The 27,900-nt window shown below is 35.3% G+C and overlaps 1 protein-coding gene across 1 annotated transcript in view; it reads left to right on the top strand.

Moving 5' to 3' along the window:
* The first annotated feature begins 639 nt into the window (after positions 1-639).
* The window catches only part of LOC123669289 (ras-related protein Rab-5B), a 41,510-nt gene continuing 14,249 nt past the window's right edge, over positions 640-27,900 (top strand). Inside the window, exons 1-2 of the mRNA XM_045602899.1 lie at positions 640-887; positions 6,020-6,092. Coding sequence (XP_045458855.1) covers positions 640-887; positions 6,020-6,092 — 321 coding nt within the window. The remainder of the gene's footprint in view (positions 888-6,019; positions 6,093-27,900) is intronic.

The following is a 27,900-nucleotide window of genomic DNA, read 5'->3' as shown; positions in this document are numbered from 1 at the left end:
ATCGTCATTTTACAAATTAAAACTTTAAATTGATTATTATTTTTGTAAAAGTAAAGCTACCACCGATTTGAAATGACCAGCAATGGGCAAATCAAGAGTAACTTTATTCAAATAGCCTTCAAAAGCACTCGAATCGTCATTTTACAAATTTAAATTTTAATTAGGGCTAACAGTGAAGCTACCGCTGATGAAGAATTGCCAATAAACTGCGCAGTTACTCTTGTTTTTTTAAACGTTATTTTAACATATAAAATTCTCGTATCACAATGTTAGTTAAAATACTCCTCCGCAACGGGTGGACAGGTTTTAATGAAATTTTGTGTGCATATCGGGTAGGTCTGAGAATCGGCTAACATCTATTTTTCATATCCCTAAGTTATGGGGGGGGGGGGGTTAGGGGTATTAATTACATATATGGCCAAACAACGTTTGCGGGGTCAGCTATTTTTAATATAAAATTGGTAATATGCATGAAATACAGCATCACTAAATTCGTATATCTTTATTGTTCATATATAAATCCTTCACCGAATAATAAGCTTTAGCTAATAATTTCTGTTTAGTAAAAAATTCGAAATTAAAATTTGCATTTAAACAAATCGAAATTCAGATCATTAACGTAGTGATAATTTCCAGGCGATGGCAACAAACAGAAGCGGTGCGGCTCAGAGGCCGAACGGCGCGCCACAGACCAAGGTCTGCCAGTTCAAACTGGTGTTACTTGGGGAGTCGGCCGTGGGCAAGTCTTCACTTGTGCTCCGTTTCGTGAAGGGCCAGTTCCATGAATACCAGGAGAGCACCATCGGGGCCGCGTTTCTTACTCAGACGCTCTGCCTCGATGATACGACCGTCAAGTTCGAAATTTGGGACACGGCGGGGCAGGAGAGGTGAGGAATTTTTATTTGTATTATTAAATAATGGTTTTTATTAATTCTTTTGTTCGGATACGAAGCTTTCAATAATTCTAAAAAAGTTCAGTTAAGACTTCGCTAATGTCGCGAAGAGTGTCGAGAAGATTATTCGAATATTTTTGAAAGAAATTTCGAAAATAAATTTGACTCCCATAGTGGAGTCATCTCATAAACGAATACCTATTTTAAGGACCTCGAGAAATCTTACTTTTTGTAAGTAGTAAATTGAAGCAACGCTAGATGATTTTTTGTCATAAAACCTGTGTTGCAGTTGAAAGGTCTTATTTACCCATCCTCGTAGGTATGGCCTGTCGCTCCATTGACTTTTTATTTATTTCAATTGAATATCAAATCAAGGAAATAAATTACTTTAACTACGATAGAAATAAAGACACGTCAACGCGCAACGCGTTATGCGTTTTCTTCATCTATACTACTCTGTGACTTATAGAAAATAAATGAGAAACATGTCAGGGGTTGGGGTTTTTATGAGGGGTGTTGTGTCCCTGTGGTGAGTAAGATAACCAGAGCTCCTGATGGGGGGATTGGTCCGGCAAGGGTCGGAAACGCGCTTGTGATGCTTCTGATGTTGCATGCGTGTATAGGCTACGGTATTCGCTTACCATCAGGTGAGCCGTACGTTTGTTTGCCTACCTATTTCTATAAAAAATGGATTATTTACTTTTACTGTACCTGCGAACTTGTGGAGGCCTATGTCCAGCAGTGGACTGCGATAGGCTGAAATGATGATGATAAGGATGATTTACTATTACTGATAATAGCAATTAACTCTTTTGATATTAGCAATAAGAGTGATTATAGTAAATTTGCATTTAATATTTATGTGTACGAGGTATTACTTCATAGATTAGCGTCTTAACATACACAGTCATCTGTTCGTAACTTAATTCCTGTGTTTTAATTAGTAACATCTGACTTATTTGTATTTATATTACACCCACACTCGGGTCGGGAATCGTAGCTACCTTTCTGGAGCAAAAATCATGGCCTGCCAAACTGGTACAAGCTAGCTAGCCTGTCAAGAAGTTATCAAATAAATAATATCTAAAAGTTAAATGAAAAGTAAATGATTGTATGTCCCCTTTCGGAACGCTAATGTCATTCCTCATTAAACCCGTAAAAGACAGGAAATTAGTCTTTTGTTACAAAGTGATTTCGCGAAATGTATTTCTATCTTTTATTAATACTTTTAAATTAAGTAAATATTGCGCATAATGTATTGTTTTAAGATAAGCGGAAAGTGTCTGAGAAATAAAACGAATATAAATATAATTGTCGGATAATATGGAAATGATGGAACAAAGTAGGAGTGGAACTTTTGACTGGCTCGACCGATTTCGATGATTTTTGTTTTAATCGAAAGGTGTCGTGTGTCATGTGGTCCCATTTGAATTTAATCGAGATCTGACAAGTAACTTTTGAGTTATATCTAATAATGCGTATTTACTTGATTATTAATTTTTTATGATTCTTGTTTTAATCATAAGCTGATGACTCTCTTGTGGTCTCATTTAAATTTGATCGCGATTGATGAAAACTTTTTGAATAATCTATGATAACGCGTTTTTTCGTCTGCCTACGTTGTGTTACTTGTCGATGTAATTGAAGTCGGATTTTTTAGTTTGCGAGCAAACACAATTATATTGGTGTAATTCAGTTTTTCGTATCAATGTTTCGTGCGCTTCCGTGATTCAAGTCCTAGTTGACTTTTTATAAAGTGTACGCAAGAAGCAAAGGAAGTGCAATGCAAACTTATTCCGTGTTTCGTTCAACCTTAATATAATACGTACATAAATACACTTCAGTCTATCGCAGTCCACTGCTGGACATAGGCCTCCCCAAGTTCGCGCCAGACATCCCGGTCTTCCGCAATCCTCACCCAGCCTACACCGGCAATCTTACGTAGATCGTCGTAATACCTTAATATTAACTTATAAATATTAAGAGCTTCATAAATTATATGTACACATTCGTTTTTAAGTCAAATGTATAAATATTGTTACTTAAACAAAAAAATAATTTAATTATTTCTGTCTAAGTAAATAATAATTTATAAATAAAACTGGTTTCACCAAAGAAAACTGCATCTTTACCTATCTGACGTCTAACAGTATCTGAGAGATAAAAGTTTATGGTGCCATTTTCTTTCGCTTCAGCGTGTAATAACCCACCGCTGGGCATAGACTTGTTTCCCCATGTAGGAGAAAGATCACAGCTTAATCCACTACGCTGCTGCAATGCGGGTTGGCGGATATATTCCCTAGTGTAAGCAACGATCGTTATCAGGTGTACATGATAGTAACATTTTCTTTCGCAACCTGTGAATCCGAAAGATGTAGCTTTTTATTTGAGGTGAAACAAGACCTAAGGGCCTTTTTTCCTTCGGTACGTAAATCCTATCAGTTGCTTATATGGACAGAATCGACGACAGAAAAGAACTTTGTTATTAGAAAGTCTATATCGAGAATTTAAGGTTACATTAAACCCTGACCTGCTTAGGTATAATAAGGCAGTAACCGTTTTGACTGCTTTTTTAAAATTTTGATGCCATTTTTCTGTATGGTGACAATTTCCAAATTTTTCATTAAAACTTTATTATTAACTCCATATTATTATTATATTGTAATACTCTAGATTTCTTTTTGTATGTGAAACCGAGCGGACTGTCTTGTTATTAACATGCACTAATCAACATACGTAGCTCGTGACAATTCTGCACAGCGTGCCGGCCGTGATGTACCGTTATCATACGTTCACTAACGCTATAGATACCATTTCAAGGGCTGCCTCATATATTTGTTTATTTAAACTACTTCAAAAAACGGGGAGGCTCTCAATTCGACTATATTTTGTTTTGTGCTTTACCTCCTAACTATAGCCTAGAAATGGTTTGCAGTATATGTGGTTTTATTTAATGCCTCGTGTGTCCACTGCGTGGCAAGTTAATTAATATGTGAACTTTACACGTCAAGGCAGCCCTGCTCGTGCGCGATGATTTACACGACTACTCGATGTTGGAACGAATTCGTTCACGTTGGAACGATTAAACGCCGATCATTCGTTACAAATTGATTTTTTTATGAATGGAATTAAACGAATGTGTCATACAACGTTTACTAGTGTTTGACTAAATTAACGTGTAACGTATTTACATAGTAATTTAAACTCACATGTATACAAATGTTTGACTATTAAGCTTATATCTACTAATAATTTATTATAGGAAAGTAGACTGGAAAGTGTAAAGTAGAACATGAATGTAAAAGTGCCACCGGTATTTCGACTGTCCCTACGTGCAGTATCGAAACTGAATTTTTTTTATTTTTTTATTGCATGAAAAAACTACTTTTTATGTTTTTTTTTATGTCACTAGGTCAGCAAACAAGCGTACGACTCACCTGATGGTAAGCGATTACCGTAGCTTATAGACGCCTGCAACACCAGAAGCATCGCAAGCGCGTTGCCGACCCAATCCCCAATCCCCCCAGGAGCTCTGGTCACCTTACTCACCAACAGGAACAGAATACTGCTTGAAAACAGTATTATTTTGCTGTGATCTTCTGTAAGGTCGAGGTACTACCCCAGTCGGGCTGTATGTGTATATATTTTTTTAAAGAAAAAAGAGAAAATGCTATAAAATACACATAAAATCACATTTTTCATGAGCTTATACTCAATATCCCTTGCCTGTGCCTTTTTTCAATTTCGATATTATACGTAGGGACAGTCGATTTATTTCAATATAAACATCTTGCTTAAAATCGAGATAATTCCTACTGGGGAAGTACCTTAACGTTACAAGACATAACAGTCAAATAAGACTGCTCTCAAATATACTGTTAAGTTAGACTGAGCTAGGAATTGTCAGCGGTAGGATCGGTGTTGCAGACCTCTATAAGCTGCGGTAATCACTTACCATCATGTGAGCCGTACGCTTGTTTGCCGTCCTAGTTGTATTAAAAAAATTATGTACCAGTAAGTACTATAAATTTGTTAGCCACCAAAGTGGTGAATGAAACTTAAATTTTCTATCGAGGACGCAAAATATAAACACAGAATTCAGTTCGACACGTAGGCTTACAATGTTTTACCTTGCCGAAGGTGAAAAGATTAATTGTATACACAATTAGCACTCTTAGAACTCACTGGACTTTATTCGGTCTTACTGTGAACTATAAACACATGAATCATTTCAAATCTATACATCTATACTAATACTAGCTGACTCGGCAAACGTTGTCTTGCCGCTAAATGCTAAAAAATAAAAAATAAATAATTTATCTAAAAATTAAAAAAAAAAAAAATAGAGGCGGACTACCCTTAACATTTAGGGGGATGAAAAATAGATGTTGTTTGATTCTCATACCTACCCAATATGCATACAAAATTTCATGAGAATCGATCAAGCCGTTTCGGAGGAGTTTAACTACAAACACCGCGACACGAGAATTTTATATATTAGATAATAAAGATGAAAAGTTTATTTGTTTAAACGCTCTAATCTCAGGATTTGAATTGGAAAATTATTTTTGTGTCGGATAGCCTATTTACCGAGGAAGACTATAGGCTATTTTTCCCCGTAAATTAGCGCTGCATGTACAGGCGCATGTTAGGCCGCCATTAACAGTTGTAAGAATACTAGGAGATAACGTCTGCGTTACTTGTTATCTAGTACATACCAACGACCTATTATACAAATATATCATAGGTACATACCCTCTAGATGACGTGGCGAACTTCGGTCCACATTTTTTCTCTATATATGTATATCAATTTTTGTTTTTAATTTTCTATTATACAAACCATGACCTGAAAATAACGAACATAAAAAAAGAACATTTCCGATTTGTTGCAGTCGACAATATCTATCATAAGAATGGCTGAAAATTTTGAAGGCGTTTTTTCTCGAAAATGGCCATTCGATGAAAACATTTGGAAGGGTAAACACACTAATGGAGTTATGTATTTACACGAAGCTTCATTTCAAAGTTCAACCCCACTTCGCCCTCTCCTTTTAGAGGACTTTTTACACTCGTCATTGTAAATTTCCCTTAGTAGCAGTGTTAGCAAAGTCTGAATTGTTGCAGGTATCACAGCCTTGCGCCCATGTACTACAGAGGAGCGCAAGCGGCGATCGTAGTATACGACATCACCAATCAGGTAAATTTGTATATTTTTATTACCTCCCACATCAAAGATTAATTAATATAAATTGGATTGGACTATAATACCCAAGATTTTAGCGCTAATTTTTTCTTATTTTTATCTTTTTGTATAGTAGTAAGTAAAAGTAATATTTTATATGTGCAAAGGTTACTATTTTGACTAAACGAAAATTATAATGAAACCACTTTTTCGGATTTTATCGCGGGCTATTAGGGAGAGGACCTTCCGTGACCATGGTTGCTGTAAAGTATGTGAAACGTCGGACATGTAAAAAACATAATAAATCAATAAAATAAGAAGATTGAAATTCGCGTAAACATTGGAAAACAATATGTCAACGTACCTTTTTTTTAATAGATTTAAATTTTATTATTGTATCACGAGACTTTCAACAATTAGTGATGAACAAAACAAAAATAATCAGAAATTTTTATGTGCTCGATACTGTTGAAACTAACTCTCACATTATCAGTAGCTTATCTGCAAGATAAACATTATCCGTAACAGGTGAAATGTGTTAATAAGGAGTAATATAATTATATTATTACTACGGTCAGCTGTGATGTGAAGAATATCAGACGTGGACGTCAGAAGATAAGACTACCATTATAATTTTATTAATGTTTTTAATGATTTCGAAGTAATTAATAATGATAGAGTATGACGTGGACGTATAAACTTTTCTGTCTTATGAATCACTAAACATATTTGATTTATAAGTAACTTATAATTGTTTGCCGTTCTTGCGTTTGTTATGGCCGTTTTTATTTCGTCGTAGAGTAAAAACAGGCATTTTATGTCATAATTCTGGAAATTGGTTTTGTCTGGGAATTTGTATCTTAATTATTTGTGTTACTTATGTAATTCGATTTCCTTTTGTGCACTGTAATTGTCTCGTTTTATTTCGGTATCTCCAATGAATACTACGCCAACGGATTTTGAAGTATATTCTGTGTCTTTAAACGTAAATGTTTCAATACCGCATGCCCAAAATTCCATAAAGAAAATGGCCAAGGAAAAAAAAACAGAATAACATAGCACTAAATAAACATTTTTAAAAATCGTGCGAAGTATGATGGTGTCTGTAAAGTCTCTCTATACCTGCAATTATTGAGCTGACGTAAAATAACTTGGAAGTGTCGATTTGTGCTCTGGATCGTTGTATTTCGACAGACAATTGCCTCAAAGAGAAATCAATATTAAACAAGAAAAGTTTTAAGAAAAAAGAAGCTTACACGATTATTATTATTATATCTAACTGAGGTAGGGAACAGCAGGAAATTTCCAGCTCAAAATATGGAGCAGCCCGACTGGGGTAGTACTTCGACCTTACAGAAGATCACAGCTAAATAATATCGGTTTCAAGTAGCTTTGTGTTACCGTAGTGGGCAGATAGCCAGAGACCCTGGGGAGGGTCAAGGATAGGGTTGGCAACGGACTTGCTCTTAGCGTTGCAAGCGTCCAGATAGGTAAACGCTTACAGTAACGAAACAAAAAGGCCGGACGTACGCTTGTCACTATTTTCAGGTTGTGTTGTTTTACTGTTGGTGAGTAAGGTGACCAGAGCTCCTGGGGGGATTGGGGATAAGGACGCGCTTGCGATACTTCTGGTGTTGCAGGCGTCTATAAACTACGGTAATCGCTTACCATCAGGTGAGCCGTACGCTTGTTTCCCGATCTAGTTATATATATAAAAAAAGATTGTTTCGTGTAGTGTAATATAGACATATATATATATCATAAGCCATACTATTATCGTTTATCTCTCTATTTGTTCTAGGTCTTTAATAATAATAATAATAATAATAATTACAACTAATACTTTACCAAAATTTATGACGACTGGTACCACATTCCTGTTATACAAATCGGGATGTACCGCTGATCCTAAAAACTACCGCCCTATAACTTGCTTACCCACCATCTATAAGCTACTTACATCTGTTCTCGTCACAAAAATTACAAAACATATTACTACAAATAATATTTTGGCTACGACTCAGAACGGATGTAAGTCTGGTAGTCGCGGTATCAAGGAACTTCTCCTCATAGACATGACCATATGCCAACAGGTACGTCGAAACCGGAAAAATCTGGCTGCCGCTTGGATTGACTACAAGAAAGCGTATGATTCAGTGCCTCATACATGGCTTATGAAAGTAATGGAGCTATACAAAATAGATGCTGCTTTGTGCTCTTTTCTGAGTACGTGTATGAGACAGTGGAACACTTTTTTACGTCATCCGGGTGCGGTTGATGTTTCAGGATCGACTGAACCGATAAGGATTATGCGGGGTATTTTTCAAGGTGATAGTTTGAGTCCATTGTGGTTTTGTCTAGCCTTGAACCCTTTAAGCACTTTATTAGAGGATTCAAGGTTGGGCTTTCACCTTCGTAGAGGAAGCAAAGCAATCTCTCACCTACTTTATATGGATGATTTGAAGCTTTTCGCATCCAAACTACCAGACTTATACAAGTTGTTAAAAATAACAGAAACCTTTAGCACTTGTATAAGAATGGAATTTGGTGTGGATAAATGCGCTGTCATCCATGTAGAAAGAGGTAGAACTGTATCATCACAAAATTTAAAACTTAACAACTCTTTGTCTTTTAGATCTCTCAACGAAGGTGAAACCTATAAATATCTCGGAATGTCAGAGGCATTGGGCATTGATGACGGAGCCATGAAACAACTGGTAAAGGAACGATTCTTTGGCCGGCTGAAGAAAGTTCTCAATAGCTTTCTTTCGGGCGGTAACAAGGTACGTGCCTTTAACAGTTGGGTTATGCCCTTAATCGTCTATACCTTTGGCATTTTGAGATGGACTCAAACGGAATTAGATACCCTTGATCGCCAAATCCGTAAACTGTTAACAACGTACCGAATACACCATCCTCGATCGTCTGTGATGAGATTATACATCCCACGAAAATGTGGGGGTCGTGGCTTTTTAAACGCTAAAAATCTCCACAATCGTGAGGTGTATAATCTCAGAGAGTACTTTTTAAATATGAAGAGCGATATGCACATGGACGTTGTTGCAGTTGATAGGGGCTTTACTCCGCTGTCCTTAGGCAAAGAGAAATGGCGTAAGCCTATAGTAATGCGTACCGTTGACCGCGTGGCCGTATGGAAGAGCAAGGAATTACATGGCCGGTTCTACAAAGTTCTGACAGACCCAGATGTAGACCAGCCCAGCTCTATATCCTGGTTACAACACGGGAACCTCTTCGGAGAAACCGAAGGTTTTGTCTGTGCAATTATGGACGAAGTTATTAAGACGAATAACTACCGGAAACATATCATGAAAGACGGAACTCCAGACATATGCCGAGCTTGCCATAAGCCTGGAGAATCCATTAGACATGTTGTTTCCGGTTGTAGTCATCTTGCTAACGGCGAGTACTTGCACAGACATAACCAAGTAGCCAGGATTATACATCAACAACTTGCTATTCGTTACGGCCTCGTTGAAAATGAGTTGCCTTATTATAGGTATAGCCCAACGCCATTTCTTGAGAATGGTCGTGCATTGCTCTACTGGGATCGATCTATTGTCACTGACAGGTTTATTGCAGCCAATAAACCTGATATAGTGCTAGTAGACCGATCAGCGCGCCGAGCAATTATTGTTGACATTACAGTTCCACATGACGATAATCTCGTAAAGGCCGAAAAAGAAAAATTAAGTAAATATTTAGACCTTGCCCACGAGATTACCGGCATGTGGAATGTAGACTCAACAATAATTGTTCCTATTGTTGTATCGGTTAATGGTCTATTAGCGAAGAGTTTCGACCAACACCTTAAGAAACTCTCACTTGACTGTTGGATCAAGGGTCGGATTCAAAAGGCAGTGTTGCTTGAAACGGCCCGCATTGTGAGGAGGTTCCTCAGCCTGGAACCTTAACTACCGGTGGCCTGGGCCTCAACCTGCCATCGGAGGACTACTATTTTTATATTTTTAAATATTTTTATTTGTCTTTTTTATAAATATATTTAAAAATGTAATCATAAGAAAATATATTGAATAAAAGAAATAATAATAATAATAATTTATATAAGTAGTTATTATAATATATGTATCTATTATGTATTGGGCGGGCGGAGTGACATTCAGTATAATAATAATATATCTTTATTTCAGACTAGATTTTAAGTCCATATTGGGTTAGTACAACAAAACAACATTTAGAATAAAAAACAAAACAAAATTATATTAAAAAATCAATAAGTAAAAATAAAATTAAATAAAGTAAAAGTAAAATCAAAAAAAATTCAAAATTTTAAAAATTTTAAAAAATTAAAAATGGTGTTAGTAGACAAAAAAAAAAAACAGAAAATTAAGAAAAAAAATTAACATGAAACTTATACGAAACTTAACTATAGTAATTTCATTAAAAAAGGCTAAGTACACACACGCTTGTTTGCATATGTGTGTGCACCATTCCAGCTCCTCCAGAGTGGGCTGTCGAGTTTGTACGCCAATGTGCTGAGAAGGGTATTGGTGCTATTCACCAGTCGGCTCATCATAGACGATACAGGTTTCCGGAAGATCGCGTAGAAGTTAAGAGCGTAGAGTTTAAATAAATAAATAAATAAAGTCGTCCACACGAGCCTCCGCAAACATGGCAGATGCACTGCAGTGACGTGGCCTCCCCAGTACCACTCTCAGCACATTGTTGTACTGCACGCGAAGAGCTCTGAAGGCCCTCTGCGTATAGTCCGCCCACAGACTGCACGTGTAAAAGGTTTGGCAGTATGCTCTAAACAGCGTTAATTTCACCTCTTCGTTACAACGAGCAAATCTGCGGGCCAACATATTGCCCCGGACCGACAGCGCCCTTCGCTCCCTCTCTAAATCGCCGTCGTCCACGAGGCGCTCGTTAACTATATGGCCGAGATACTTGAACTCGGCCACCTGTTTCAGGGGAGATCCACACAATCTTATAATGGGCTGAAAGTTCGTGGGTTTGTTTTTTCCCCTGAACACAAGGAACTCGATCTTTTTGGCGTTGTATTTGAGCCCATTTTTCTCTGCATACTCCTCACAGATTTTGATTAGCTTCCGGAGGCCACTGACCGAAGGACTAAGCAGAACCGTGTCATCCGCATAGCTGATGTTGTTTATAAAAACACCATCAACCGAACTTTAATTTTACGTGTTTACGCAACAAGCGAGTTCGTTGAAGTGCAAATTTTGTAGTCGTGTCGTTTACCGTGTATATTAATTGCTTAAAAAATTTACCAAGGCAAATCTGATTTCTAAATGATGAGATCTCAGCAACCGTAATTTTACGAGTATGTCCGTTTTTTCTTCGACTAACGATAGCGATACAGAAATTGCATAGATAAAAAATAAGTACAGTCGAATTGAGAACCCTTCTTTTTCTATTTTGAAGGCTGTTAAAATGCTGTTAACTAGCGGACTCTTGTTTACGTTATGTGATTTTTTCAATTTGAACAGGTTTACGCGTAATATCCGTTACAATGATTTAGTAGTTATGAGTTTCATCATAGTGTTGTCAGTACTTTTCATCGTGAAGGTCAGTGGCAAATTATACTGCTCCAAGTAGAGTTGTGATTCTATGTCGACTAAAGTAGCCAGGGCTCTTCTTACATTGCGGTCGCGCCTTCGATTACCACTTGTAACAAATCTTGTTAATTTTATACAGTTGTTTATTATCTTTTATTTTTGGAAACAAACATGTTTACATAGTCTGTAAAGTAACAAGCAAAAAAACTTTCAGATCACGGTTATACGGTAGCAAACAAGCGTACGTCCGGCCTTTCTGTTTCGTTACTGTAAGCGTTTACCTATCTGGACGCTTGCAACGCTAAGAGCAAGTGCGTTGCCAACCCTATCCTTGGCCCTCCCCAGGGTCTCTGGCTATCTGCCCACTACGTTAACACAACGTTGCTTGAAAGCGATTTTATTTAGCTGCGATCTTCTGTAAGATCGAGGTAGTTCCCCAGTCAGGCTGCTCCAGATTTTGTGGAAGCTATTTCCCGCTGCGCATTAAGCTAATAACGTGCACGGTAAATGTACCGTCTTAAATATAAATGAAGGAAATTCGTAAGACGTTTACATCAAAATCTATCTCTGTTAGGCAAAGTCAGAGCTAGAAAGGTTATTATTAAAACGAGCCGTTAGTAACTATAATATGGCTAATATTGTGACCTTGGTGGTCTTCGTGAAATTTTCCTTTGTACTATATGGTATTTTCTAAATATTAACTTGTTAATAAATTAAACTTGCCGGTAAATACGTTATTATTATCGCAACAAGTCACGGAAAGCTTTGAATTAAATGTGAAGTCTGACGCGACTTCGTCTATCATTTTTAATTTCAATTATAAATTTTTAATAAGTTGCTGATAAAGAAATTGATTGTTAAATCTGTTTTTTTTTGCTGTTTTTCTGTTATCACAAGAATAAAATCCACGTTTGATGGTGATTAAACCTTAATTTTTCAAATTGTTATACCCATAACTGGTTCACTGACCTTTGATTTTTAATTTCGAAGTAGCCAGTAATACGTATAGGTACATGGTGTATAGTTGGTGGACAAATATTTCTTTCTCACTATAATACGACCAATATGTTATTTGATTATATATCTAAACCCAGTTATATTTCACAGTTTTAATTTCTATCCTTTGGGAATTTCGAGATGATTTTAGCTTATGTGGTAACACATCCTTCACGACGCGTTGGCACAACGATCACAGCTCTGGTTTCTGGCTGTTGCGCTGTTGGTTGCGCGTTCGATCCCCGCACATGACAAACATTTGTATTGGCCATACAGATGTTTGCCGTTGTCTGTGTGTTTGTGCAGTCCTTGTGGGTTTCCCCATCGTGCCTCGGAGAGCACGTTAAGCCGTCAGTCTCGGCTGTTATCATGTTCACCTGATAGCGATCGTTACTCATAGTAGGGAATATATCTGCCAACCAGCATTGGAGCAGCGTGGTGGATCAAGCTCCGATCTTTCTCCTACATGGGGAAAGAGGCCTATGCCCAGTAGTGGGATATTACAAGCAGAAGCATCTTTGGTCTCAACTTATATACTTTATTACACAAAAATAAGAATATACAGAAAATCACACGTATAGTCGATGGCAAAGGTGGGAATTATCCCTAGAACAGATCACTTTCTACATACCAAACATTATTTAGTGCTTTTGTCATATTTGAGTAACAAACTTCCAACCGAAACTTTCGTATATATGTAATATAAGTAAAATTCGTGTTGTACGTCCTCGACCTTGCTTTTTCAAATATATTTCTTTGTTAGTATGTCGTTGACATTGAGAGCGCGCGTGATGGGACCGACTTGTAATCGAATTACACCAATTATTTTATATTTACCTTCAACACAGTTAATTAAAACCCAAAATTTGTTATATGCTTTTTATTTTATTGTACAGCTGGGTATAGGCTTCTTCTCCCTCTCCTCTCCTCTGCTCTTATAGGAAAAGAGTATGAGCTTTATAAATCCACCGTGAGCTGACGGATAGTCTACTTACTATAAGTAACCACACTTTAAAATTTCTACTAGGAGTCAATACCAGTCATTTATTCGAATACTAGCTGTGCCTGTGACTAGTCCGCGTTTTGGGTATTTACATGCTCAACGTGATTTTGGAAATTGGCATAACTTATTTATTCATGAACCAATTGACATGAAACAATAATAATAATAATAATAGCTTTATCTAAAAATAAACATTTTAAACAAATGGTAACAATTACAAAAATTCACTTATGCATAAGGTTAAATACACAAGTTTTTTGAGTTCAGACTGATCATCATATATGGTAAATCACTAAATGTTAAGTGAAGCTTACCATAATATATTAGTGAAAATCATATCTATATCGGATTAGCCGTTTTTGAGATTAGCGTGCACAAACGCACAGACAAACAAAAATTCTAAAAATCATTGTTTTGGGTGCTATTTCTTTGATAAAGGCCCTAATAATATTTATTCTCACATATCTTCCATGTATATACAGCGATCCGTTAAATTTTTATGATATGTATTGATAAAGTAACGTATGTCATATATTGTAGTAACAATGTTATAATTATGAATTTAATCCGTTAAGTGTTTTTCTTCGTGGCTGCTAATATTTATTACTATTGAATACTAACTGACCCGGCGAACTTCGTATCGCCTAACAGTCGATTCTTTAATTTTATTATTATTTTTTTTTGAATTTTTCTCTGCGTAAGAACCATCCTCGTACTTCAAGGAATATTTTAAAAAAAGAATTAGCGAAATCGGTCCAACCGTTCTCGAGTTTTGCGCTTAGCAACACATTCAACGACTCATTTTTATATTATAGATTACACTAAGGGCCTGTTTCACCAGTTTTGGATAAAGTTTATCGTGTAAATAAGTTATGATTAGACAAATACCAGGGGGTAGAAAAGGGATTAGGACCTGATTCACCTCAATCAATAAATTACAAGTTTTAAGTTCATATTTGCGAATAGAAATATCTCATAAATACGGTGAAATTCATTTTGGAAAATGAATGGATTTTTGCTACTCAATCACGATAGAACACAACGGATTTAAATTTTTGCATAGAGATCAGTTATAGTATGAAATAGTACAATGTCGGTTCAGTAGTTTCGTAGATTAGCCCGGTTAAATATCGTGTAACGAGATCTTTATATATTTGTATTGTTTAGAAGAAATGAAGTGGAATCTGACTGTCATGCAATGTTTTTCCTTCGCTATGGAAGAAGGCAGTTGTCATTCCACTACCTAAAATCTCAAATCCCTCCAGTCCTGCTCAATATCGTCCTATATCTATCCTTCCCATTTTATCCAAAGTCCTGGAATCTATAGTTCACCAACAACTCTATTCTTACCTTATTTCCAACTCTCTACTATGCCCCTATCAATCCGGTTTCCGTCCTTCCCACAGCACTGTTGGGGCGCTTTTGAATGTGACGGAGGATATTCGGTGGGCTATGGATAGCACCAAGCTCACTGCAATAATTTTGTTAGACTTCAGTAGCGCTTTCAACTCTGTAGACTATGACATACTTCTTGGCACTCTTCGTGCAGTTAACATCTCCCCCACTTGCATTGACTGGTTTCACTCATATCTTTCGGGACGTCAGCAGTCTGTAAGAACTGATTTTAACTCATCGAATTGGTTGACCCTTACTGCTGGTGTCCCACAAGGCGGCGTACTCTCCCCGTTACTTTTTTCTATATTTATTAACAACATCTCCAGTGCTATTTCTTCTCCCTTCCACCTGTATGCAGACGATTTACAAATTTACCGTCACTTTGGACTGGCTGAGTTGCATGAGACTATCAATCTCCTTAACAAGGACCTAGCTGCAATCTACCAATGGGCCAATTCGTTTGGACTTCTTATAAATCCAGTAAAATCTCAAGCAATAATTATCGGTAGCAGCCGTTTGAGAAACCGTATTGCCTGGGAAACAGTACCTCCAGTCTTGTACTGTGGCACACCGATACCATACTGCGACAAAGTTAGAAACCTAGGCTTGATTTTGGACAAAAACTTATCGTGGATAGCTCATGTCAACGAAGTCAGCCGAAGGATGCACCACACCTTCCACTCTCTTAAGCGTCTCCAACACTTTCTTCCCTTTCAAACCAAAATTCTGCTTGCGCAATCCCTTCTTTTACCTATCCTCGATTATGCAGATGTGTGCTATTTAGATGTGACAAAGGAGCTACTTAATAAATTAGAGCGTCTACAAAATCTTGCGATACGCTTCATCTTTGGTTTACGTAAAAACGATCACATCACCCAATTTCGCACTCAACTTAAGTGGCTCCCAATCCAACTTCGCCGTGATATGCATATCCTTTCTTTTCTCTATAACATACTCCATGACCAAAATGCTCCCTCCTACCTTCGGTCCCGTTTCCTTCTTTCTCCTACCCCAACACGATCTAGAAGGTCTTGCGTCACATCGATGCTCGAAGTCCCCAGACATAACACCAACTTCCTCCTCAATTCATTCACAATACGCGCTGCAAAACTTTGGAATCATTTACCGAGAGTGATCCAAGACAGCACTTCAATTTATGCTTTCAAGGACAGGCTAAGGAAACATCTTCTCTCCGAAGCTATGAACCTCTCATAATTGTTGTACTCTCAATATATGTATGTATGTATGTATGTATGTATGTATGTATGTGTGTATGTGTATGTATGTATATGTGTATGTATGTGTGTATGTATGTATTTATGTATGTATATGTATATGTGTATGTATGTATGTATGTATGTATGTATGTATGTATGTATTTATTTATGTATGTATTTATGTGTGTGTATATGTAGGTATGTATGTGGGTATGTATGCATGTATATGTGCATGTAACTATGTATGTATTTAAGTATATATGTATTTTTTTTTATATCACTAATTTTGAATGTATATATAGCAAAATAAGTATATGGCATTTTATTATTATTTTTAACTTTTTGTTCAGTTTTTTTTTCACCTTATCACAAATGCACTTATGAGTCCCGCGATAACATCTTCTCTCACCACCATGGGTAGACTGGTAGAGATCTCTTACAGAGATAAGTTCGCCCTTGCCAACATTTTTTGTAAAATATGACTTGTAATTGTGATTTTTTTAAAGTGCAATAAAGAATATATATATCTTTTACTTAATAACATAAACGTATATAGGAGTGTGTATATGCCGGTGTTATTATAAAATTCTTCACATATCTTTACTATTAATAGTTCAATACTGAGACTACTTCGCCTTATACTTATGTAGTTTTAAAGCTTCATTGTGAACTGGATAATGTCTTGTATGTTGCTTGTATGCAACAGAAAAAAAAACCAGCTAACAAAGATTTTTTTTGACCTGAAATTGAATTTTTTTAAATCGACTAAATTACAATTAAACTTAAAAATATTTATAGAAAAAAAAAACATTTAGAAAAAAAAGTTCAATTTTTTAACCCTTAAAACTATTCATTAGTTTATTCGAAACTGGTACCACTTTCGAATAAAAAAGAAATCGCTATCGGAGTTTTGCAGTAACAAAACATACCTACACCTTTTCAGAAGTTGGTTAGTAAGCATATGTAATGTAATAAACATTATCCGATATATAGGATGAACTAAACAAAAAACGACTTGAAATATTGACGCACGTCATTCGTCGTTACGTTTGTATCGAAACGCTCGGATCATATGACTGGCCGCCATTTTTGCTATACATACGTACAATCTATTCTTCATAATATAGGTGAGAATTTTTCGAAAGTCATGTCCGGATTTTAATTATTTTGTTCCTAAAAAATGCTTATTACAAATAAAAGTACTATTTTAGAAAATTAATTCGATTTAGAAATATAAAGTGACTGATGTTTGTATATAGCAGATTTTAAGAAAATGATTTAACTATTTAGAAGCCAAACCAATTATTTTTCGTATTTGTGTTTTACTTTTTTTGTGTATTTTGAAAGTTTGTTCGAAAGAGAGGAAGTGCAGGTACAACATACGGCACCTGCCATGGAAGAGAGTAAAATTGTGATGAAAGTGAGATAAGCATGGATGAAATAGTGAAAGCGTTGAAAAGTATGAGATTAGGTAAGGCTGCAGGGTATGACAGCATTACCGTTGAAATGCTGAAGGCTGAACATGGCATAGTGGCTAGCCAGCTGTACCGCCTTTTCAATTTGTGCTGGCGAAATGGACAAGTACCGGGAGACTGGTGCAAAGCCGTAATCGTCCCATTGTACAAGGGAAAAGGGTCACGGCAGGACTGCAGGAATTACGTCGGTAAATTGTATGCAAAAGTGTCGATTGAGAGGGTTGTGAATGAAACAGACGATAAAGTATGGGATGTACAAGCGGGATTTAGAAAGGGAATGGGATGTGTGGATCGGGTCTTTTCTTTGCGGTGCATAGCCGAAAAGTGTTTGGCCAAAAACAAAAAAGTCTATTTGCGCGTTCGTAGATTTAGAAAAGGCCTATGATAGAGTGATGAGAAATGAATTGTGGTCAGCATTGTCCGTGAATGGTGTGAGCAGTGTCCTCATACGAGCATTGCAATCTCTTTATAGGGATTTATAGGGATCGAAAAAGGTGTTAGACAGGGATGTGTAGCGTCACCGTGGCTGTTTAATCTGTTCATGGACAATTGTTTGACATTAATCAAAAAATTCAGAATTCAAATAATTTAAATACTTAAAAAAAATAATTAAAAAAAAAATGAAAATGACTGATGACAAGAAAAATATTAGTCGTCATTGTAGATTCGTTTTGAAGGTTTTAAATTAAGGTGAAAGCGGCTAGTTTTCTTTTTCTGTTCAAAACGCGTGTTTCGTCATTATTTATGACACTAATGACGATCTCAAATGTCAAGACAATCGAATTTCAGATATATGTTCAGAATCAATAGATGTTTAGAATTATATGTATATATATTTTTTATAAATATAACGATAGATAAACTTATATTTCACTGTTCGCTGATAAAGCTATCAGTCTAAGCTGACAAAGCTAGTGTGATTAACGCTATCTAACAGATAAAGCATATGATATTTTTTTCTTTTTATTCATCATCCAACTCCATTTATCAGATTTGTCTCTGCTAGCTATAAATTTAAAAATTGCTTCCTTCTGCTGATAAAGCCTACCATTAACTTATATGATAGATAAACTTTAGGCCTTAAAAAGTCTATTTTCTAATAACTTTTGCTACTCTAAGTTGTATAGGTTCACTGTGTAGGTCACACAGAGTGTATGATCAATAACAAGGCAGCGTGTTCACTGCAGTTAGTGGACACGTAACACTGAACAGTAGATGAAATAATAGAATGTTTCATTTGGCTATTGACATTTATAAATGGACATGTTGATGATGAGGAGGTTAGCAAATTAGGTTACTATAAAGATGTTAGGTTACTGTAAAGATTGCATGTTGTCGTCACCTGTAATTGTGCTGGGACTTAGTTATATTACTGTTGATTATTATATTTTATGTAGCAACAGTGTACAGTATGTTGGTGATCTTATAAATAAATAAATAAATGTTTATTGAATTTGAAAGTTATACGAGAAAAAGACTATTTTTTTTTTATTTATTTTTTCAATTTGCAATTCTCGTACATAGTACATTTGCCATTATCAAACGGGAGAAATTTTTACATGTATTTAAAGGAACGGGACATGAACGGGAGGAGCTAAATTTAGGAATCATTCAGGGCAGGAATATATATAGGATGAAAAAGACTATTCTGAATGATACATATACATCAGACGAATATTGTTAGGAAACGAACCCTTGTTATATTTAAAATATTCTATATTCAAATAAATAATTTTCGACCAGGTATTTAATTCATAAAAGCCACAGTTAGTCAAACAGTACATATAAAATAAGTTATAGTTTTCTCTACGCACATATAACGATAAATATGATCTAAATTTTATACAATTTTAAATATCTAAAGTTTGTATGGGTAATTTTTACTCTATTCACAACAAAACAGCTGAAGGGGTCTTGATAAAAGTTTATGCAGTAGGAATTGGATTTTTTTTTTCTAACAAAAAATAGGATATCCGAAAGATTATCACGCGAACATTACATACGTTCTGCCTTGATAAATTTTCCAATCATCAGAACCGGTTTTCTATCTGACAATAAATACGAATACTTACAAAAAACATAACGATACAAACAAACAAAAAACGATTGTGTTTTAGACCACACGACTGAAGTAAAACTTCTTTATCTCCATCTAACTAATATCTCCCTCTCAACTTCCGTTCGCCCCGCCCGATCACACTTTCCATAACGCTTTCGTCACGCATTCACCAGCTTCCTCCTCAAGTAAATCATGCGTAAAGAAGTTATACTTCAATTTTATAAAAAATAAGTTTAATTAATTTACTATTTTCACGTCACTAAGTAGCCGTCCTCGACCTCTTGTTTCAAGGATCAGTTTCGGCTGAACTGATGTGGACTCAATCTAATGGTTTTGTTAGTCAGTGAACACAATTCCGTAGAAACAACAACCGTCTCAGTTGAAACCACAATAGATTTTTTTATATACCACTAGAGTTGATAAAAAGTAAACAATATACGTGTTATCCGTTTGTCCGTATGTAAGCTGTTTGGTGGTAAGCGATTGTCATAACCTATGACAAGCCTGTGACGACTGTACTTTCTGACCCTCATCTGGGGCTCTGGCTATCTTACCAAAGAACACTACTTGAAACCTATATTGTTTGGTTGTCCAAATTATATATTATACACATTAGGATGGAAAATACAAAACGAATTTGTCTTTTTTTTTTGGGGATTCCCTATATTTCTGGGAATGGGATTAAACAATATGTCAACGGAATTGTGAGTTTTGATACTGAGGTTTGTAAAATTTATGAAGTGATTCCGCTATCATTGTATGTGATTCATCATTACATGCGCGCTATAATCGTAATGAAAATATTAATATGTATAATGTATATTGTTGCTGTAATAAGAACACTAAGAATTAAATAATGTTTTGATGCTTCGATGGAAATAATACTATAGAATACACTCACACACTTCAGCCTATCGCAGTCCACTGCTGGACGTAAGCCTCCAAGCTCGTGCCAAATACCCCCGGTTTCCCGCAATCCTCATCCAGCTATATAAATAATAATAATAATACTAAATAAATAAGCTGTGCGGCTACGGAAGCTGTGTGGCTACAGCAATAAAGAATATAGCCACCCCCTCTGCCCGTGAGTGTCGTATGAGGCGACTAAGGGATAACACAGTTCCACTACCACCTTGGAACTTATAAAGCCGACCGATGGCGGGATAACCATCCAACTGCTGGCTTTGAAATACACAGGCCAAAGACGGGCAGCAGCGTCTTCAGTGCGAAAAAGCCAGCCCTGTGGTCAACAACCCGCCTGCCCATCGTTGTGACTATGGGCACACATGAGTTCACGCTATTTTTGGCGCGAACTTGTGGAGGCCTATGTCCAGCAGTAGTCTGCGATAGGCTAAAGTGAGTGAATCATACTATAGAATGATTAACTTGAACTTGACTGGTCCGTTGGCGCAGTTGGTGACCTTGGTTTTCCCTTCAGGGGAGTTTGTTGTGTGCCCTCTTTGAATTTGTTTGTGTTATTTAGTTATTAATGAAAGACGTATAAAGATATGTACCAGTCGACTATTACAAACGCACAGACATTAAGATTCCTTTAGAACACGGAACGACCATGTGTGTTGAATATATAAACAAAATAAAGACAAAATGAAATAATGTAACCTTTCACAAAAAGAGGTTTGAGAGTTTTTCAATTATTTGTTGTTCGCATTACCATATCGCTCTATTTATGTATATCTTTAGTGATAAGTAGTTATGATAATAATGATAGGTGTGTATGAATTTACTAACACTTGTACAATATGCTTTTTCTATTTTCAGCGTGTTTAAAATTTTTAAACCCCTAAAAAGCAAAAATATTTTTATAATACCTTTTAATCTATCGAAGGTTGTAATCTCGACCGTGACGGTCAATCTCCTTCGTGTACTCTATATTCTATGTAAAATTCTTAATCATCTGTGCTCTTTAAATAAATCTGTGAAAAAAGTTAAAGTCAATTCCTAAACTCGGGTTGGCAAAACTATTTTATATAAATTAATATTCGAAAAAACTATTTTTACATCGAGTGTCTTCCACTACGAGTCCATAAAACACATTCGAACTTCAGTGGGTGATAAAAATTGTTTTATTAACGGTTGAAAATTTGAACAAGATAAAGCGAGTGTGGACTAATGTAGGAATTGAATGAGTGAATGAATGTAACATGCGGGTCTCTGTCATATCCTGTTTGACATTTTTTTTAGTCTTATTACATTTATGCAATAATAATAGTGAGTTAATACCCGACTTCAAGAAAAAGAGGTTCTCAATTCAACTGAATGTGTGTAGTTTTTACTAGATGTTTTTCTTGTATATTATATGAGTTTTCAGACCCCGACTTAATAGCAAATCCTAGTGGGGGTCATAGCATTTGAGGCGATTTATTTTATTTCATTAGTAATGAATTATCAAGTGTAAATGGAAGGAATGCCCCAGTATCGCCTGTACGCCCCTCACGTGCCGCCATTATCAGATAATGCTAATTGTTTTAATGTTCTATTATCGTCTCTTTTATCTCGTTAGCATTTTCTACATTTGCTACTTATGTGTGTTTATTATTTAGGATTCTTTTACGACTGTTTGGGTTGAGAAAAAAGGTTTTTTGTTATATGGAGTTTTTCGTTTTTTTTATTGTTTATTTTTATTGTTGTGCTGTCAGTCTTAAAATCTGTGGTATGGTTTGAAGATGTTATGTCTGTGGAAACTTTTGTTTCATATGTATTATGTTATTGTACATAGATAAATAATATTATGATGTTAGCTATTATTTCCTAAATTCAGATCTAAAAATGTATAAATGGTTTAACGTATTCTTAAAATAATATCCTTGTTTCTACCGATTCATATATCAAGGCTTTCGTTTTTATTTGAAGGAAATCCACTTCACAATCAAATATTTAATTTAAATAATTAACGCATTATATGTGATGTGTACGAGTAAAATATAATTACAACGAAAAATAAAGAAAACGAGACTGGATGGCTTAGCTAAGATTAAATCTGACATACTTTGATTATAACGGACTGATTAATTTATACGTTTTTTTAAATTCTTTATTTATTTGTATAAAAGTCGACTGCGGTCACTGTACGACTTATGTGTGTAAAAAAAACGTGTTTGCTTTAGACCACTCCATTAAAACTTGATTAGCTCCATTTAACTTATATTTCCCTCTCAACTACCGTTCGCCTAGCCCGATCACACTTTGCATAACGCTCTCGTCACGCATTCACCAGTTTACTCCCCGAGTCGTGTGCGTAAAGAAGCTTTGCTTCATAAAATTTAAGTCGTTCAAGGTGTATTCAGGCGTTATTACTAAGTCAAGTCCGCGCCGTCAGCCCACGCATCTTGTTACGCATTGAATACCAACAGGTATTAGGAACGCTGTATAAGGTGACTTAGACCTAAGCGGACACACGCAGCGTAATCCCTTGCAATTGTGTAATTTAAATATAAATTATCTATACTTCTATACTAATATTATAAAGAGGTAAAGCTTATAACTTTGTTTGTATGTAGGGGGTAATCTTCGCAAATACTGATCCGATCATGAAAATTCTTTCACTAAGAGAAAGCTACACTATTCAGCCGGCCTAGCATGCATACAACGAGATATCTCTTGACGAGAGAGAAAGATAATGTCTACATCGAGTATTTTCTCGATTACCCTAACATGCGCACTACGAGAGACAAAATTCTCTTCCGAAGACTTCGCCTTGTCGAGTAGAGAAACATTATCAACCATAATCACAACTGAATATCATTCTTATTTCTTATGTCGTAAAGTTGAATTTACAAGGTTATTGACCAATTTCAAACGAGTGACACATGTTTTATTTAAAAATGTTCTCGGCCTTTTGGCTAAGATAAAAAGTGTATATCTAATTTAAAAAACTCTAATATGGAAAATAAAACGGCGTAAGTAAATGAATTTAATTATATATGTAAAACAATATGCTCGTGTTGTGCTTTATATCTTGTCGCACATTAGATAATTGTAATTCTATCACGCATTGTTTGTTTGTTTTTTTTTTTTTTTTAATTTTTAAAATTTTTTGAATTTTTGATTTTTTTTTTTTTTTTGATTATTAATTTTACTTTTATTCTATTTAATTTTATTTTTAGTTATTGATTTTTTAAATTTAATTTTGTTTTGTTTTTTATTCTGAATGTTGTCTTGTCTTGTTGTACTAACCCAATATGGACTTATACTTTGGTCTAAAATAAAGTATTATTATTATTATTATTATTTAGAATAAGAAGCAACAGGGCGCAAATACGTTTTTTGTGTCATTATATGGCACACTTCACTCGACTTTTCGCATTTCCCGCTCTTCGTATACCGAAATTATATAATTATAATAGGGAAACGCCATGGTATAAAAAAATAGGCACCCGGTTTTATTGATTTTTTATTTATCGTCTTTCTCGTCGATAATATTGAAGACGAGAAGTTTCTCTTCCTAAAACGACAAAATTCGACAAAATTACGATGTCATGTTAGCTTCCGTAGAGATAAATATCACAGATCACTAAAATTTAATGATTATCTCTTCTTGACGTAACGAGAAGAGTATCGCGTGCACGCATGTTAGCTACTGTAGACATAGAGAGATAATACGAGAAAAGGGGTCGACAAAATTTTGTCGTGGCGTGCATGCTAGGCCTGCTGGAGTGACATAGGCTATATTTTATTGTAATTGAACAAAAAAATTCAGTAAATAAGAAAAAGATTAAAATATAATATCAAAATGGTAAATAAACTAGCGCCATCTATCGTTATTAGAAAACAATTTATTAGTCTTTCGACGCTATTAATTTAGTCTTATCTTATCTATCGACGACGTTTTCTCGATTTTTGATAGATGGCGTTGGAGCAACATATTATTTATTTAAGTGCTATAAAATTTGTTCTTTAAAGTATGTTATTTGGTTAATATAATAATAATTAACGCCCAACGAAGTGGTCAGTGGTCGGCTAGTGTTATATAAAGTTATTTTCTATTTTAATGCGTTTGTTTAAAAATAAGTTATTGTTCTTATTTGATTGAAGACGACATTTAACGGAAAGCTTTAAGAAATTCCTTCTGACTTATATTAGGGATGTTACAACTCTTCAATTTTAATTGAAGCAAAACTTCTTTACTCACGCTTGACTTGGGGAGTAAGCTGGTGAATATGTGACGAGAGCGTTACGAAAACTGTGATCGGATGAGGCTAACGAAAGTTGAGAAGGAGATATAATTTAGATGGAGCTAATCAAGTTTAACTTAAGTCGTGTGGTCTAAAGTACACTTTTTTTTCCTTTTTCAAATTATTTGTATATTATATTTTTATCTATGACTTTTGGTGTACGCAACGCACGCGCGATTATGCATATGTTATCTTTCAGTACCTGGGTGACCGAGCTTAGCTCGATATTTTTAGTAAATTGTATTTTTTGGAAATCATATTTAAATACGAATTACATATAAAATATGGATACTGTTTTTTTACCAACAATGATAAAAAATATAAATGGACTACCCTTATCATTTAGGGAATGAAAAATAGATGTTGTTCGATTCTCAGACTTACCCGATGTGCACACAAAATTTTATGAGAATCGGTCAAGCTGTTTCGGAGGAGTTTAACTACAAACACCGCGACACGAGAATTTTATATATTAGATATATATATACATACAAGAATTGCTCGTTTAATAATATAAGATATATTTAACCCTTTAAGTATGGACGTGGAGTCTCACAGGCTACTCGATGTTTTCGTTTTCCTAGTTTCACCTATTTGCCCTAACTCCCAGCGGTTGAGCGGCTCAGTAGCTTTTGTTTTAGTTGTAAAACTACCAACGAGAGAGGGGGTTGCGTCTTCCAATGAATATCACCTAAGTAATGACCATCAAAATATTGACCGGAGCCTGTCAGGCTACACGTCCATTTTTGCCCTATGATATATTTTACAAGAGCGATTACGTTTGTATCAGATTTTGAAGTACAAAATGTCAAAAAACAATAAAGCCGGTAGTTCTAAATCAAAACGACCATCTACGAGTTCTGTTCAGGACCCTGTGAGAAAAAATTTTGTGCAGGAGATCCACTTTTGTGGTGTGAAGTGAGTTAGTTGTTATTAGCTTCGGATCAGTCTGACAATGAAGAGAGTACTGAAGGTTTTTTTTATATTGGTGTCCAAACTGATACAAAATCATGAAAGTGACAGTTATGATGACCAGGACCAAGACCAAGATATAGGAGAAGAATCTTATAGGTATAGAGATAGCCTATGGTATTGCTATATCGTGTCCTAGACTTGAGTACCATGAATGCGTACATCTTACATAAGATGCACCAAACAAAAGCTGCGGAAAGAGATTTAAAAAATTAGTACATGTGCCTTATGTGCAAAGACGTTTTATAAATACACGACTGCCAGGAGAGCTGAGGTTGACCAAGACTTTAGTTTTAGGTATTTAGGACCTGGGTGACCGAGCTTAGCTCGGTATTTTTAGTAAATCGTGTTTGTTGAAAATCTTTAAATACGAATTACATATTGATAAAATTTGAATAATATTTTTCGATTTTATTTTTTTTAGAAAAAAAAGAAAAAAAAAACGATAATCGATCTGGAAAACTTGAGGATTCGAACCATGATCTTTTCTGCCGAGCGCGATCGGCCGATTTCCCCTGGGCTATTAGAACTTTGTTGACAGATGCGAAATTTACCTTCTTATTCTAACGATATTGTAGCTATTTTTTTCATTGCCTAAAAACAGGGATAAAACGACATTTTCTAAAAATGAATCCTAGCTAGATTTATTTATCTCCCCCGAAATCTCCTGCATACTAAATTTCATGAAAATCGTTGGAGCCGTTTCCGAGATTCAGATTATATATATATATACAAGAATTGCTCGTTTAATAGTATAAGATATGGTTACAGAAGATGTCTAGGATCAAGAAACTAGTCAAGAAACCAGAAGAGCATATAAAATCTGTTCCACGAAAAAACATAGGATGATTGTATTGGGTGCAACAAACCTGTGTGTCGCCAATGTTCTAGACCTTTGTGCACTGACTGCCAATAAATTTACGTTATTTGACTGTTGTCAAAACTTTTTATATTTGTTATATGAAGTAGTTCTTTTGTGTTTTTGGTTTGTTATACATTATATTTTGAGAAAAAAAGACTTATTTTGCTTTAGGAATAAGTTTCGCTGCTTTTATTACCTAAAAATGTAACCTAAGTAGATTTCGATTGAAAAGAGCCATAATTTTGGATTTTTAATATTTCTATAATTTTTTAAATAAAATTTGATTATATAAATACGTTATTTAATTACTAAACTACATAACTTTAATATGTAATTAGTTTTAAAGCGATCTTATATCAAATTCTCCAAAAAAAATTTGTGTGTATATAGGAGCCTGTGAGACTACACGTCCACAGTAGTGTTAAGAAAAAATGACGTCCATACTTAAAGGTTAAAGTCAAAGCTATCTGAATAAACTGCTACTTAGTTATTATGTTTTCATAAACAAATCTTAATGTATAAATGATATTAAAGCTGTGTAAATTCGAAAGTGTATTGCAATAATAATAAATAAGCTTATAAATTTTTGTGTTATAAAACAAACCGGCCGGTAAACATCGAACAGCAAAAAAAAATCTAGTGAGCGACGTAGATAGGACGGTATCATAACGATATTATTTTGGTCGCCGCCCCCATTCAGTGCGTATGCGGACAATCGTATTACATACACAAGTCTTCCCGGGTTCAAGGTCGAGCCACGGAGACGGATAAATACAATACATATAGTATCGATTGACCTCTGAATTCTTTCTCTTATGTTTTATGTTTACCAGGAAATTGTAATAAGAATGAGATTAGATCGAATTTACCTCAGTAGGTACTCTAGTCCTTTTAACAATCTCAGATGACGATAAAAGATAGTTACTTGCATATAATGCTTAAAGAACTCCTGAAAACATGCTATTAGTATTTATGACATTCACGTTTGATGATTTCTGTCTGCACAGAACCGATGTCAACAATCTGTGAATCAGATTGAAGCAACGTTTATATTTGTATATAAAAAAAACCAAACACATTACAAATTATTATTA

This window comes from Melitaea cinxia, chromosome 3 (assembly GCF_905220565.1).
Source record: "Melitaea cinxia chromosome 3, ilMelCinx1.1, whole genome shotgun sequence".
Taxonomy (NCBI): Eukaryota; Metazoa; Arthropoda; class Insecta; order Lepidoptera; family Nymphalidae; genus Melitaea; species Melitaea cinxia.
Note: the sequence above shows the minus strand (reverse complement) of the source record. Positions and strands in the feature narration are given on the sequence as shown.